Source organism: Aythya ferina, assembly GCF_964211825.1.
Source record: "Aythya ferina genome assembly, chromosome: 5".
In the NCBI taxonomy this organism is placed as follows: domain Eukaryota; kingdom Metazoa; phylum Chordata; class Aves; order Anseriformes; family Anatidae; genus Aythya; species Aythya ferina.
This window is the reverse complement of record NC_140301.1, coordinates 46,111,613-46,126,370: the sequence shown is the minus strand read 5'-3', so window position 1 is coordinate 46,126,370 and position 14,758 is coordinate 46,111,613. Positions and strand designations below refer to the sequence as shown.

The window sequence follows — 14,758 nt, the reverse complement described above, 5'->3', positions numbered from 1 at the left end:
TGAGGCTTGGACGGCTGAGCAAGGATTCCGTCAGGTTGTGCTGTGGAGCCTCCAGCTGAGCTGTGCGGGGACGAATCCCCCTGGGGATCGTGGGGCTCGGGGAGCTGCCAGGGCCACAGCCCGGCTCCGTGGCAGTGGGGAGCACAGGACGGCACAGCCATGGGGCCCGCGGGTTTCCTGCTGGGATACTGGGGCATCTCTGCCGCCCACCCTGGGAGTGCCAGCGGCCGTGGCCTCGCTGTCTCTTGCAGTTGGTGGCATCTCTGCAGTGCCCTGCGGCCATGGACGGGTCGTCAGGCTGGGCCTGCATGCTCTATCGTCACAGCCGGGACGACATGGCCTACCTGCTGCCCTGTCTCCAACAGCTTTGCTTGGGCTGTGCGCTGCGGTGGGCCAAGAAGAAGCTGCGTTGCCCCCTGTGCGGGGACAGGCTCCAGTGCATCAAGTACTCGGAGCTGTCAGCTGACGACCACCTTCAGTGTCCTGTCGCAGAGCCCAGAGAGCAGCTGGGGGACGGCCAGCAGGACAACAGGGGGCTGCAGGGCTGGTGCTCAGGGCTCATGAGTGCAGCTTCCCACCCCAGCTCTGGGCAGCCTTCCTCTAAGAGCAGCTGGCTGATGCCAGGGCCCTGCCTTCAGGATGGTCACTTTGCTGCTGCTGGAGCATTGCAGGCTTCTGCATAGGAGTCAGTAAGAGAAAATAGGAGTCCCTGCCCCAGCGACAGCAGGTACAAGCAACATCAAATAGCTGCAGTTAATCAGTTGAAGCACTGACTTCGCTCTGGGGAAGCACCCTGCCTATCAGATCATATGCCCTAATACGGAAAGCAGCCTTCGAAAATGCTCCTCACAGCTCTGCCTCTCTCATTAGTGCACTGTGAGTAGCTTCTGAAAGCGAAACCTGTCCCAGCAAAAGAGGCAACAGCAGTCGCCTGCCCTTGTCCTTCCAGAACTGGACAGGAGCCTGCTAGGCCTCAAGATAGGTGGTGGTTACAAAGGCAGTAGTGAGCTGTTTCTTATGGGTTTTGTTTCTTCCTTTTCTCAGATGATGGTTGTGATTGGTAATTTCCAGCACAGCTGCTTGAGTTGGCACAGGTTGCTGTCGTTTAACCCAGCAGCAGCTGAGTACCACAGAGCCCTTCAGTGGGTCCCCTCCCCTGCCCAAGTGGGATGGGGCAGAAAACTGAGAAAACAAACAAACAAACTAACAAACATAAAACAAAATAAAAAATAAAACAAAAACAAAAACTCAGAGGATATGAAAGGGCTGGTGTTGTGTGCAGCAGGGCCTGGCAGTGCTGCTCGGGCCCAGCCCTGTGTCTGCTCGCCACAGCGTGTCCTATCGGCCTGCCCTGGCTGCCTGGTGCTGGAGCTGCCCGGGGCAGAATGCGAGAAGCTGGAGAAGCTGGGGTGGAGAGCAGCGCTGCTCTGGCACAGTGTACCAGAAGAGCAATGCCCTGTGTCCCGGCCCTGCGGACAGACAGGGCTGCGATCAGGGCTACGCTTCGGAGAGGCGTCTGCACACCCGGCACACACTTCCTCCTGCCCCAGCACCGGGCTGCACACAGGGACACGGGCAAGGAGGGCTGGGGCTGTGCTGCTGGCCCCTTCTACAGCTGGGGGTTTCTGTGCTGGCCCCACAGCAGCGGGACCTCCCAGCACCAAGCTACGTTCTGTGGGTACCCCTGTGCCTGCTGCTAGGGTCAGGCTGCCTCCTTCTCCTCCTCCTCCTCCCACTTTAGGGCTCCTTCTTTCTGTCCCCGGGTCCAGAGGCACATGTGGCCTCTTTGGGGTCTATCTGGGTGATGCCCAGGCCACAAGCTGTCCCTGGTGTCGGACAGGAACCTGTGCATGTGACACATTCCCCTCATGGACGGTGCTGCAAATCGGTGCCCTGAGGCTGAAGCCTCAGCTCTGAGCCCGTTGGCAGCATCCCCGCTGCTGCTCAAAGCCACGATGCTATCGGCAACAGTGCAGGTGCCCCAGCAGCTGCGTGCAGTGAGAGCTGCCAGCAGGTTCCTGAGAAGGGGAATCTGCCCCCTTTGTGCCCTGTGCCACCAGCCACTGCAGGGGCTGGAGATGTCCCTTCTGCACGTATTGAGGCCAACACGGGAACCTGATTCTACGCGGTGACCCCTGGGGTTCTTCCAGGTGGGTCAAGGACCCCGCGACACAGGCTGAGTACTGGGGTGCTGAGGGAGGCCATGTTCTGAGGGAGGACCCCATGCTGGGGATAACCCTGTCCCCATGGGGACCTGCTCTCCTCGGGCACAGCCCCAACCCCAGCTCAGGGGGACACAGGAGCCAGGCAGGCTGGCTCCCCTCGGGGACATTTGGGTGCTGAGCCCCAGCAGGGAGGCGGGGGGGTGCGTGACGCCAGAAGCAGAGCCGAGTCTCATATTTGGGCACAGAGCAGGTTATTGGAGGCTGGGCCCCGGCAGGCAGCAGATAACCCTCCTGATAGCGGCTCAGAAGGTGCCTCCGCCGCCCCCATTGGCTCCTGCCAGCGGGGGCTGCCTATATATCCCCCTCCCCGGCGCGGGGCTGCGTCTGGCACTGGGGGCAGGATGGTGCCTGCCAGGGCACTGGGGCTGCTCCTCTGCGTGCAGCTCTGCAGGGGTGAGTGGTGGGGCTGGCCGTGGGGCAGGGGCTGGCCGTGGGCAAGCACTGCGGCAGGGAGCAGCCGTGGGGCAGGCATCCCCCGGGCTCAGCAGGGTCCCTGGGGTTGCCCGCAGGCAGCGGGGAGCTGCGGCTGGTGGATGGCGGCGGGCGCTGCGCCGGCCGCGTGGAGGTGAAGCACGAGGGCGAGTGGGGCTCCGTCTGCAGCTACGACTTCGACTGGGACCACCGGGGCGCCGGCGTGGTGTGTCGTCAGCTGGGCTGCGGCGCGGTGGCCCGGGCGTCCCCGTATGCCCCGTTTGGGCAGGGCAAGGGACGCATCTGGCTGCACCCAATCTTCTGCCTTGGGACAGAAGCTACCTTGGAGAACTGCCGTCACTTCGGCTGGGGCAATCACTTCTGTGGTCATGAGTGGGACGTGGGGGTGACCTGCACAGGTGAGTCGCGGTGGTGGTGCTGGGGATGCTGGGTCTGGATTCCAAGTCCAGGACTGAGTCCTGTACCTGGTGTAGAGGAGCTGGAGCTGCGGCTGGCAGCTGGCAGGGGACCCTGCGAGGGGCGAGTGGAGGTGAAGCTGCGGGGACGCTGGGGCACGGTGGCGGACAATGCCTGGGACATAGAGGACGCCGAGGTGGTGTGCCAGCAGATGGGCTGCGGCTCAGCTGTTGGTGCCTACCACAGCTCTCACTTTGGACTAGCAGAAGGTTCTATCAGCTTGGCCTTTGTCGACTGTAGTGGGACTGAGAAGACCCTCTGGGACTGCAAGATTCAAGGCTGGGGACCATACCACGGCCCTCACGACTACGATACTGCTGTGGTGTGCCAAGGTGAGTGCTGGGGACATGCGGTGCTGCAGGGAGCCCCCTCGTCCGCATCCCCCCCAGGAGCCCTCCTCTCGCGGCAGGGTTCTCCCGTCTGGCCGGAGGGGACGGCGCCTGCTTGGGGCGGCTGGAGGTGCGGCAGGGCCGGGCCTGGGCCACCGTCTGCCACGGCCACGTGGACCTCAAGGCCGCCCAGGTGGTGTGCAGGGAGCTGGGCTGCGGCACGGCAGTGGCCGTCCCCGCTGCCGGCCATTTTGGGGCAGCAACGGGGCCGCTCTGGGACGGCGCCTTTGAGTGCAACGGCAGCGAGCCACTCCTGGCCAGCTGCGCCCGGCGGCCGACCCACGGCCAGGCCTGTGCTGGCCCCGCTGCTATCGTCTGCTCACGTAAGTGCTGGGGCCGCTGTCCGGGGGGCCGGGGCAGCCCCTTGCAGCGTGGGGTGCCCCGGGGGGTCCCTGCCCTGCCATCCCCCCAGCGCCCTCTCTGCGCCGCAGCCTACACCGGTTTCCGTTTGGCGGATGGCGGCTCGGGCTGCGCCGGGCGGGTGGAGGTGGAGGCGCAGGGGACATGGGGAGCGCTGTGTGCCAGCGCCTGGGACCTGCGCGACGCCCACGTCCTGTGCCGCCACCTGGGCTGCGGCCCCGCCGCCTCCCTGCCCCCAGGAGGCCATTTCGGGACGGGCACGGCGACGGGGCCGCTGCGGCGCGATGCCCTGAGCTGCAGCGGGAGCGAGCGGCACCCGGGCGAGTGCCCCGTGGCGCTGCTGGGGGAGCCCGCCTGCCCCCCTGGCCATGCTGCCGCCGTCAACTGCTCAGGTGGGTGCAGGGGCCGCGGGGACCCGTGGCAGGCGGGGAGCAGCGCCCGTCCCCACGGCACGGCCGGGCTCTTGCAGGCGCCGCTGAGCCCCTGCGGCTGCTGGACGGGGAGAGCCGGTGCGACGGGCGGCTGGAGGTGGCCACGAGCCCCGGGGCCTGGGCCCGCGTGGCTGCGGGGCCGGGGGACGACCGAGCTGCCTCCGTGGCGTGCCGGCAGCTGGGCTGCGGTGTGCCAGAGAAGGTCTACGCTGTGCCGGCCGCCAGCTCGGGCCCCGTGGAGCTGCAGGAGCTGCGCTGTGCTGGCACCGAGGAGCTCCTGGCGCAGTGCAACGCCTCGGGGCCTGCCGCAGCGCCCGGCCACAGCCCCCCAGAGGCGGCCGTCGCCTGCTCAGGTGAGTGCGCCGGGAAGGGCCGCGGGTGCCCAGCGGGCGCCCCCAGCCCCATCCTGGCCCTCCCGTGCAGGCAGCCGGCGGCTGAGGCTGGCGGGCGGCCCCGGGCGCTGCGCCGGCAGGGTGGAGGTGTACAGCGAGGGCACGTGGGGCACCGTCTGCCAGGACGCCTGGGACCTGCCAGATGCCGACGTCGTGTGCCGCCAGCTGGGCTGCGGGCGGGCCCTGGAGGCGCCCGGCTCGGAGCGCTTCGGGCCCGGCGTGGGGACGCTGTGGCCGGGTGCCGGGGGCTGCTCGGGGACGGAGGCGGCTCTCTGGGCCTGCCCAGCCCCGGCACGGCGCGGCTGCCGCCGGGGCGGCGGTGCCGGTGCCGTGTGCTCAGGTGAGCACTGTGATCCCTGAGCTGGGTGGGGAGCAGGCCCCGCTGCCCGTGGGGTGCGCGCTGCCCCACCTGTCCCAACGGTGCCGCGACCCCCCCGTCCCCTGTTGTTGCAGGGCTGCTGCGTCTGGCGGGGGGCAGCAGCAGCTGCAGCGGGCACCTGGAGGTGCTGCGCGAGGGGACGTGGGGCCGCGTGTGCGCCAACGACACCAGCCCCGCCACAGCTGCCGTTGTCTGCCGCCAGCTGGGCTGTGGCACCGGGGGGAGGCTGGCGGCCGTCCCCGCACAGGGCTCGGTCCCCGCCTGGCTGGGCTGGGTGCGATGCCAGGAGGGGGCCCCCTCGCTCTGGCGCTGCCCCTCGGCGCCCTGGCACCTGCAGTCCTGCGGCCCCGAGGGGGTCGCCCACATCGCCTGTGACGAGGACACCGAGGACACGAGCGGGGCCACCAGCACTGCAGGTAGCAGCTGCCGGCACGGGGGTGCTTGCCCAGCTGGCTCTGCCCGTGCCCACTGCCCCCTGTCCCCTGCCCCTGCTGCCGTGCGGATCCCGGCCTCACGCTGCCCCTCGCCATCCCTGCAGGTGCCAGCAGCAGCAGCAGCGTTGCCCCACTCACAGCAGTGTCGGGGAGCGTGCCGGTGCCCACGGTCCTGTGCATGCTCCTGGGGACGTTGCTGGGCCTGGCCCTGGCAGCCCTGGCTGTGCAGGCACACCGCGCACGGCTGCAACGCCGAGGTGGGCACTGCCTTGGGGGTTCCCCTGGTGCCCCTTTCGGAGTCTCCATGGGGCTGTGGGGAACAGTGGGGCATGCCCTTGCAGCGTGTACTTCCTTACAGACCCTGTGAAAGCCACGGATGTCGGCGCTGAGGCCGTGTACGAGGAGCTGGATTACAGCCTGATGCCCGAGTACCAGGAGGTGCCCAGCCACACAGGTGGGAGCACGGTCGTCCCCAGGGCCTGGGGCTGTCCCCATCCCTGGCCAAGCACCCAGCACCTCCTTCTCCACCACAGGTTCCCTGTCCAAGGGCTCAGGCATGAAACTGCAGGACGACAACTGGGATGGTGATGAGGAGGAGAGCAACCCCAGAGAGGCCCCAGGTAGGGCAAGGGGCAATCAGTAGGGACTGCAAGGCACAGGGGGCCCAAGGAGAGGGGCTATGACGGAGCAGTGGTGCTGGGGAGGTGAGGGCAAACAGCCCTTGAGGCTGCATCCTCAGCCCCGGCCCCTCCTCGCCTGGCGCAGCCCCCCCGGCCCAGCCTGGGCACGGCCTCCCGGATGGCTACGACGATGCTGCGGCCGTGCCGGACGAGCCCCCCGCTCCCCATGGCGGGGACGCCCCGGCGCAGCCCCGCGGGGACACAGGCTATGACGACGTTGACATGGGCACCCTGGGGACAGCGCCGTGAGGAGGCCCTGGGGACACGGCTGCAGGAGAGGGCTCCGGCCCCAGGGAGGGCTGGCCCTGCCCATGGGGGGCACCCGTCCCTGCCCAGCCCTCAGCACGCTGCAGAAACGGCTCCATCGGCCCACCCGCACCCGTGGCCCAACGTCACGCCAGGCTCCTTGTGAAGTTTTTCAGCATGGCCTTTCCCTGCGCAGCGCTCTTTCCAATTAAAGCCCCCAAGTGCTTGGAACTTCACTCTTTGCACCATTCTGTGTCTTTCTCTCTCCCGGGTCGCTCGTCCATCCCGTGGGGCCGCAGGGCAGAGCTGGGCCCGCAGGCATGTCCCCATGGCTCTGGGCATGCAGGAACGGTTGGGAAGAGCCCAGGGCCCAGCTCCGGGGCCTTCCTTTGGCCCCAGAGCTGCATGCTTTCCCTGCAAGTAGAACAGGATGAGGGAAGGGCACAGCGCGTCCCAGGGACGCCTCCTCTGCCCCAGTACTCCCAGCACCACCTGTCCTGGTGCGAGGGGATATTGTGCACCGTCAGCAAGCTGGCAGAGGACACCAAGGTGGGCAGGAGTGTTGATGTGCCTGAGGGCAGGAAGGCTCTGCAGAGGGACCTGGAGCGATGGGCCGAGGCCAACTGGATGAGGTTCAACAAGGCCAAGTGCCGCGTCCTGCACGTGGGGCACAACAACCCCATGCAAGGCTGCAGGCTGGGGGCAGAGTGGCTGGAAAGCTGCCTGGAGGGAAGGGAGCTGGGGGGATTGTTCGGCAGGTGGCTGAACAGGAGCCAGCGGTGTGCTCAGGTGGCCAAGAGGGCCAACAGAGTCCGGGCTAGTGTTAGAAGTGGTGTGGCCAGCAGGGAGAGGGAAGTGATTGTCCCCCTGTACTCGGCCCTGGTGAGGCCACTACTTGAGTACTGCGTTCAACTCTAGGGCCCCCAGTACAAGAAGGACATAGACCTGTTAGAACAGAATTTTTTTATTAGTGCACTGTGAGTAGCTGCTGAAAGCAAAACCTGTCCCAGGAAAAGAGGCAACAGCAGTCGCCCGTCCTTGTCCTTCCTGGACCGGAGAGCAGCCTGCTAAACCTCAAGATAGGTGGTGGTTACAAAGGCAGTAGTGAGCTGTTTCTTTCTGGGTATTGCTTCTTCCTTTTCTCAGATGATGGTTGTGATTGGTAATTTCCAGCACAGCTGCTTGAGTTGGCACAGGTTGCTGTCGTTTAACCCAGCAGCAGCTGAGTACCACAGAGCCCTTCAGTGGGTCCCCTCCCCTGCCACAGTGGGATGGGGCAGACAACTGAGGAAAAACAAACAATAGGTTAAAGTCATGGGTTACTGTCATGAGACAGTTAAATAGGACACAAAGTGATGGGAAAATAATAATGAAGATAGCAGTAAATAAATAAGTATATAGATTTGAAACAGGTGGTGCACAGTGCAATTGCTCACTGTGCTCTGACCGAAGCCCAGCCTGTCCCCAGGCAGCAGTGTCCCCCCAGCCAACCCTCTCCATTTTTATTGTGCAGCATGATGCCATGTAGGATGCAGTGTCCCTCTGGCCAGTTTGGCTCACCCGATGTGTTTGGAAAAGAGCCAGACCCCCACTCCCTTCAACTTCCCTTAAGGTATTTCAAGAGCATGATAAGGTCACCCCTGAGCCTCCTTTTCTCCAGGCCTCTTTCAGTGGCTCTCAGCTGCTCCTCATAAGACTTGGTCTCTAGACACTTCAACAGCTTTGCTGCCCTTCTGTGGACATGTTCCAGCACCTCCCTGTCCTTCTTGTAGTGAGGGGCACAAAACGGAACACAATTTTCCAGTTCCAGCCTCTCCAGGGCTGAGTAGAGAGGAACAATAATTCCTCTGGCTCTGCTTCCCTTCCCTTCCCTTCCCTTCCCTTCCCTTCCCTTCCCTTCCCATTTTTCCAAAAAAGCCAATTTGCTGCTGACCCTCACACTATAGAGATGCCACAGCACTGTCCGAGGCCGAGTTGTTTCTGAGGATCTCCCGTCAGCTTGGAGGAGCACGAGTTTGTCACTGCCTGGATTTGATCCTCTACCATTTGCAATGAGTGGCCACACACCGCAGTTCTTCTTGCTACTGTGCAGCACTGAGCACATTCTTGCAAGTAGATGCAAAGCTAAGCATGGCTACGATGACACTACGCTGCGTGCCGTTGTTTCTGCTGGTCCCCACAAGCCGTGCCCTTCCCTCAGCCTGTTCATGCGGCCTAAACTGCATGAAGTTTAACAAGAGCAAGTGCCGGTTCCTGCACCTGGGACAGGGCAACCCTGGCAGTACGTACAGACTGGGCGACGAGACGCTGGAGAGCAGCCCCGCAGAGAGGGATCTGGGGGTTGTGTCCAGCAAGCTGAATGTGAGCCAGCAGTGTGCCCTGGCAGCCAGGAGGGCCAATACCCTGGGGTGCATCAAGCACGGCATCGCCAGTCGGTCGAGGGAGGTGATTGTCCTGCTCTGCTCTGCGCTGGTACGGCCTCACCTGGAGCACTGCGTGCAGTGCTGGGCACCACAGTACAAGAAGGACATTAAACTGTTGGAGAGTGTCCAGAGGAGGGTGATGAATATGGTGAAGGGACGAGAGGGGAAGACGTATGAGGAGCGTCTGAGGGCACTGGGCCTGTTCAGCCTGGAGGAGAGGAGGCTGTGGGGGGACCTCATCGTGGTCTACAGTTTCCTCATGAGGGGGAGTGGAGGGGCAGGCACTGACCTGTTCTCCTTAATCACCAGTGATAGGACCCGTGGGAATGGTGTCAAGCTGAGGCAAAGGAGGTTTAGGCTGGACATCAGGAAGAGGTTCTTCACTGAGGGGGGGGTCAATCACTGGAACAGGCTCCCAAGGGAACCAGTCACGGCACCAGGCCTGTCGGAGTTGAAGCAGTGCACGGACTCTGCATTTACTCACATGGTCTAAAATCTAGGGTAGACCTTGTAATACACAATAAATGTTTGTTCATTGTCTTGTTGCTAAAATAGTGTATCAACATCCTGCCTTTCTGTCTCACACTGGGCCAACATGACCAAATAAAAAAAGAAGTTGAACCACAACGCCGAGGAAGACTATGGCCTTCATCTTCACGACCACCAGAGGGACAGAGACGACCCCCTAGCAACATTGTGCACAGTCACAGAATATACCAGGATGGGCTGCGTAATCCCGGAATTACCAAGATATAAAAAGGGACCCTGGCGGGGGTGAGGTGCGCGCCATTGGCGGAGCCGAGACTCCCCGGCCGCCCAGAGCTGTTTTGCTTGCTGTTGGCTTACTCAATAACTTCCTTTCTCTGGTTAATACAATGCTCTCTGAAAAATTACGGGGACAACTTATAACAGACCTGTGTGGTGGCAGGAGTTGGAAGGGACCCATACGGATCATCGAGTCCAACTCGGGATATGCTATGATTCTATCATTCTACATTATCCTGGCAGGGAGAGCGTGCAGCTCTGGGGCCAAAGGAAGGCCCCGGAACTGGGCCCTGGGCTCTTCCCAATCCTTCCTGCGTGCCCAGAGCCATGGGGACATGCCTGAGGGCCCAGCTCTGCCCCATGGCCCCACGGGATGGACGATGGACCCGGGAGAGAGAAAAACACAGAATGGTGCAAAGAGTGAAGTTCCAAGCACTTGGGGGCTTTAATTGGAAAGAGCACTGCACAGGGAAAGGCCATGCTGAAAAACTTCACAAGGAGCCTGGCGTGACGTTGGGCCACGGGTGCGGGCGGGCCGATGGAGCCGTTTCTGCAGCGTGCTGAGGGCTGGGCAGGGACGGGTGCCCCCCATGGGCCCCCCATGGGCAGGGCCAGCCCTCCCTGGGGCCGGAGCCCCCTCCTGCAGCCGTGTCCCCAGGGCCTCCTCACGGCGCTGTCCCCAGGGTGCCCATGTCAACGTCGTCATAGCCCGTGTCCCCGCGGGGCTGCGCCGGGGCGTCCCCGCCGTGGGGAGCGGGGGGCTCGTCCGGCACGGCCGCAGCATCGTCGTAGCCATCCGGGGGGCCGTGCCCGGGCTGGGCCGGGGGGGCTGCGCCAGGCGAGGAGGGGCCGGGGCTGAGGACGCAGCCTCAAGGGCCGTGTGCCCTCACTTCCCCAGCACCACTGCTCGATCTTAGCCCCTCTCCTCTGACCCTTGTGCCTTTGTGTCCCTGTTCAGTGCCCTTTCCCCTACCTGGGGCCTCTCCGGGGCTGAGCTCCTCGTCATTGCCATCCCAGCTGTCATCCTGTGGCTTCATGCCTGAGCCCTTGGACAGGGAGCCTGCGGTGGAGAAGGAGCTGCTGAGTGTTGGGCCAGGGATGGGGACAGCCCCAGGCTCTGGGGACGACCGTGCTCCCACCTGTGTGGCTGGGCACCTCCTGGTACTCGGGCATCAGGCTGTAATCCAGCTCCTCGTACACAACCTCGGAGCCGGCATCTGTGGTTCTATTGGGGCCTGCAAGGAAGAACGTGTTACAATCGCACGTCTCACAGTTCCCCTCAGACCCACGAGGACTCCCAAGGCAGTGCCCACCTCGGCGTTGCAGCCGTGCGCGGTGTGCCTGCACAGCCAGGGCTGCCAGGGCCAGGCCCAGCAACGTCCCCAGGAGCACGCACAGGACCGTGGGCACCGGCACGCTCCCCGACACTGCTGTGAGTGGGGCAACGCTGCTGCTGCTGCTGGCACCTGCAGGGATGGCACCTGCAGCGTGAGGCCGGGATCCGCACGGCAGCAGGGGTAGGGGGCAGGGGGCAGTGGGCACGGGCAGAGCCAGCTGGGCAAGCACCCCCGTGCCGGCAGCTGCTACCTGCAGTGCTGGTGGCCCCGCTCGTGTCCTCGGTGTCCTCGTCACAGGCGATGTGGGCGACCCCCTCGGGGCCGCAGGACTGCAGGTGCCAGGGCGCCGAGGGGCAGCGCCAGAGCGAGGGGGCCCCCTCCTGGCATCGCACCCAGCCCAGCCAGGCGGGGACCGAGCCCTGTGCGGGGACGGCCGCCAGCCTCCCCCCGGTGCCACAGCCCAGCTGGCGGCAGACAACGGCAGCTGTGGCGGGGCTGGTGTCGTTGGCGCACACGCGGCCCCACGTCCCCTCGCGCAGCACCTCCAGGTGCCCGCTGCAGCTGCTGCTGCCCCCCGCCAGACGCAGCAGCCCTGCAACAACAGGGGACGGGGGGGTCGCGGCACCGTTGGGACAGGTGGGGCAGCGCGCACCCCACGGGCAGCGGGGCCTGCTCCCCACCCAGCTCAGGGATCACAGTGCTCACCTGAGCACACGGCACCGGCACCGCCGCCCCGGCGGCAGCCGCGCCGTGCCGGGGCTGGGCAGGCCCAGAGAGCCGCCTCCGTCCCCGAGCAGCCCCCGGCACCCGGCCACAGCGTCCCCACGCCGGGCCCGAAGCGCTCCGAGCCGGGCGCCTCCAGGGCCCGCCCGCAGCCCAGCTGGCGGCACACGACGTCGGCATCTGGCAGGTCCCAGGCGTCCTGGCAGACGGTGCCCCACGTGCCCTCGCTGTACACCTCCACCCTGCCGGCGCAGCGCCCGGGGCCGCCCGCCAGCCTCAGCCGCCGGCTGCCTGCACGGGAGGGCCAGGATGGGGCTGGGGGCGCCCGCTGGGCACCCGCGGCCCTTCCCGGCGCACTCACCTGAGCAGGCGACGGCCGCCTCTGGGGGGCTGTGGCCGGGCGCTGCGGCAGGCCCCGAGGCGTTGCACTGCGCCAGGAGCTCCTCGGTGCCAGCACAGCGCAGCTCCTGCAGCTCCACGGGGCCCGAGCTGGCGGCCGGCACAGCGTAGACCTTCTCTGGCACACCGCAGCCCAGCTGCCGGCACGCCACGGAGGCAGCTCGGTCGTCCCCCGGCCCCGCAGCCACGCGGGCCCAGGCCCCGGGGCTCGTGGCCACCTCCAGCCGCCCGTCGCACCGGCTCTCCCCGTCCAGCAGCCGCAGGGGCTCAGCGGCGCCTGCAAGAGCCCGGCCGTGCCGTGGGGATGGGCGCTGCTCCCCGCCTGCCACGGGTCCCCGCGGCCCCTGCACCCACCTGAGCAGTTGACGGCGGCGGCATGGCCAGGGGGGCAGGCGGGCTCCCCCAGCAGCGCCACGGGGCACTCGCCCGGGTGCCGCTCGCTCCCGCTGCAGCTCAGGGCATCGCGCCGCAGCGGCCCCGTCGCCGTGCCCGTCCCGAAATGGCCTCCTGGGGGCAGGGAGGCGGCGGGGCCGCAGCCCAGGTGGCGGCACAGGACGTGGGCGTCGCGCAGGTCCCAGGCGCTGGCACACAGCGCTCCCCATGTCCCCTGCGCCTCCACCTCCACCCGCCCGGCGCAGCCCGAGCCGCCATCCGCCAAACGGAAACCGGTGTAGGCTGCGGCGCAGAGAGGGCGCTGGGGGGATGGCAGGGCAGGGACCCCCCGGGGCACCCCACGCTGCAAGGGGCTGCCCCGGCCCCCCGGACAGCGGCCCCAGCACTTACGTGAGCAGACGATAGCAGCGGGGCCAGCACAGGCCTGGCCGTGGGTCGGCCGCCGGGCGCAGCTGGCCAGGAGTGGCTCGCTGCCGTTGCACTCAAAGGCGCCGTCCCAGAGCGGCCCCGTTGCTGCCCCAAAATGGCCGGCAGCGGGGACGGCCACTGCCGTGCCGCAGCCCAGCTCCCTGCACACCACCTGGGCGGCCTTGAGGTCCACGTGGCCGTGGCAGACGGTGGCCCAGGCCCGGCCCTGCCGCACCTCCAGCCGCCCCGAGCAGGCGCCGTCCCCTCCGGCCAGACGGGAGAACCCTGCCGCGAGAGGAGGGCTCCTGGGGGGGATGCGGACGAGGGGGCTCCCTGCAGCACCGCATGTCCCCAGCACTCACCGTGGCACACCACAGTGCTGTCGTATTCATGAGGGCCATCATAGGGTCCCCAGCCTTGAATCTTGCAGTCCCAGAGGGCCTTCTCAGTCCCATCACAGTCAACAAGCGCCAAACTGAGGGGGCCATCAGCTTGGCCAAAATTAGACCCTTTGTAGATGTCAGCAGCTGAGCCGCAGCCCATCTGCTGGCACACTACCTCAGCGTCCTCCATGTCCCAGGCATCATCTGCCACCGTGCCCCAGCGTCCCCGCAGCTTCACCTCCACTCTCCCCTCACACGGTCCCCTGCCAGCCACCAGCCGCAGCTCCAGCGCCTCTGTACAGGGCCGTAAGCCTCAGATTTTTCCAGGGGGGTCCCAGCACAGCATCCCCAGCACCACCACCGCGACTCACCTGTGCAGGTCACCCCCACGTCCCGATCATGGTCACAGAAGTGTTTGCCCCAACCATAATGGGGGCAGTCCTGCAAGGTGGCCTCAGAGCCACGGCAGAAGAAGGGGTGCAGCCAGATGCGTCCCTTGCCCTGCCCAAATGGGGCGTACGGGGACGCCCGGGCCACCGCGCCGCAGCCCAGCTGCCGGCACACCACGCCGGCGCCCCGGTGGTCCCAGTCAAAGTCGTAGCTGCAGACGGAGCCCCACTCGCCCTCGTGCTTCACCTCCACGCGGCCGGCGCAGCGCCCGCCGCCATCCACCAGCCGCAGCTCCCCGCTGCCTGCGGGCAACCCCAGGGACCTTGCTGAGCCCAGGGGATGCCTGCCCCACAGCTGCTCCCTGCCCCACCACTTATCCACAGCCAGCCCCTGCCCCACGGCCAGCCCCACCACTCACCCCCGCAGAGCTGCACGCAGAGGAGCAGCCCCAGTGCCCTGGCAGGCACCATCCTGCCCCCAGTGCCAGACGCAGCCCCGCGCCGGGGAGGGGGATATATAGGCAGCCCCCGCTGGCAGGAGCCAATGGGGGCGGCGGAGGCACCTTGTGAGCCGCTATCAGGAGGGTTATCTGCTGCCTGCCGGGGCCCAGCCTCCAATAACCTGCTCCGTGCCCAAATATGAGACTCGGCTCCGCTTCTGGCGTCACGCACCCCCCCGCCTCCCTGCTGGGGCTCAGCACCCAAATGTCCCCGAGGGGAGCCAGCCTGCCTGGCTCCTGTATCCCCCTACGCTGCGGTTGGGACTGTGCCTGAGAGCAGGTCCCCGTGGGGACAGGGTTATCCCCAGCATGGGGTCCTCCCTCATATCATGGCCTCCCTCAGCACCCCAGTACTCAGCCTGTGTCGCGGGGTCCTTGACCCACCTGGAAGAACCCCGAGGGTCACTGAGCAGAATCAGGTCCCTGTGCTGGCCTCAATACGTGCAGGAGGGACATCTCCAGCCCCTGCAGAGGCTGGTGGCACAGGGCACAAAGGGGGCAGATTCCCCCTCCCAGAGACCCGGCGGCAGCTTTAACTGCACGCAGCTGCTGGGGCACCTGCGCTGCTGGCGATAGCATCGTGCCTTTGAGCAGCAGTGGGGATGCTGCCAATG

The 14,758-nt window shown here is 66.0% G+C and overlaps 2 protein-coding genes across 2 annotated transcripts; one reads left to right on the top strand and one right to left on the bottom strand.

Annotated features, from left to right (window-relative positions):
- Positions 1–281: 281 nt before the first annotated feature.
- Positions 282–6,660, top strand: LOC311437289 (antigen WC1.1-like; the record flags this gene model as incomplete). The annotated part of the gene is made up of 13 exons (XM_084520328.1): positions 282–564; positions 950–1,003; positions 2,735–3,055; positions 3,131–3,445; positions 3,523–3,825; positions 3,934–4,254; positions 4,332–4,646; positions 4,717–5,025; positions 5,139–5,480; positions 5,603–5,755; positions 5,857–5,952; positions 6,032–6,118; positions 6,264–6,660. The coding sequence occupies 13 exons, from the start codon at positions 282–284 to the stop codon at positions 6,425–6,427; spliced, it is 3,063 nt and encodes a 1,020-aa protein (XP_084376454.1). The 3' UTR covers positions 6,428–6,660.
- A 3,373-nt stretch (positions 6,661–10,033) lies between these two features.
- LOC311438368 (antigen WC1.1-like) lies at positions 10,034–14,369 on the bottom strand. Its single transcript, XM_084522680.1, has 12 exons — positions 14,064–14,369; positions 13,627–13,947; positions 13,235–13,549; positions 12,855–13,157; positions 12,426–12,746; positions 12,034–12,348; positions 11,655–11,963; positions 11,200–11,541; positions 10,926–11,078; positions 10,752–10,847; positions 10,586–10,672; positions 10,034–10,441 (listed from the first exon to the last, which is right to left on the bottom strand). Exons 1-12 carry the CDS (start codon positions 14,113–14,115, stop codon positions 10,278–10,280), a joined length of 2,778 nt encoding a protein of 925 aa, XP_084378806.1. The 5' UTR covers positions 14,116–14,369; the 3' UTR covers positions 10,034–10,277.
- Between the last annotated feature and the right edge of the window lie 389 nt (positions 14,370–14,758).

What these genes read in the sequence shown, in the direction of transcription:
- LOC311438368 (XM_084522680.1), bottom strand. Translation starts at nt 14,115, where the DNA reads ATGGTGCCTGCCAGGGCACTGGGGCTGCTCCTCTGCGTGCAGCTCTGC. An exon ending in CTGCGTGCAGCTCTGCGGGG is followed by an intron (nt 13,948 to 14,063) that starts GTGAGTGGTGGG and finishes GGTTGCCCGCAG; the next exon opens with GCAGCGGGGAGCTGCGGCTG. An exon ending in CAGCACTGTGGTGTGCCACG is followed by an intron (nt 13,158 to 13,234) that starts GTGAGTGCTGGG and finishes CTCTCGCGGCAG; the next exon opens with GGTTCTCCCGTCTGGCCGGA.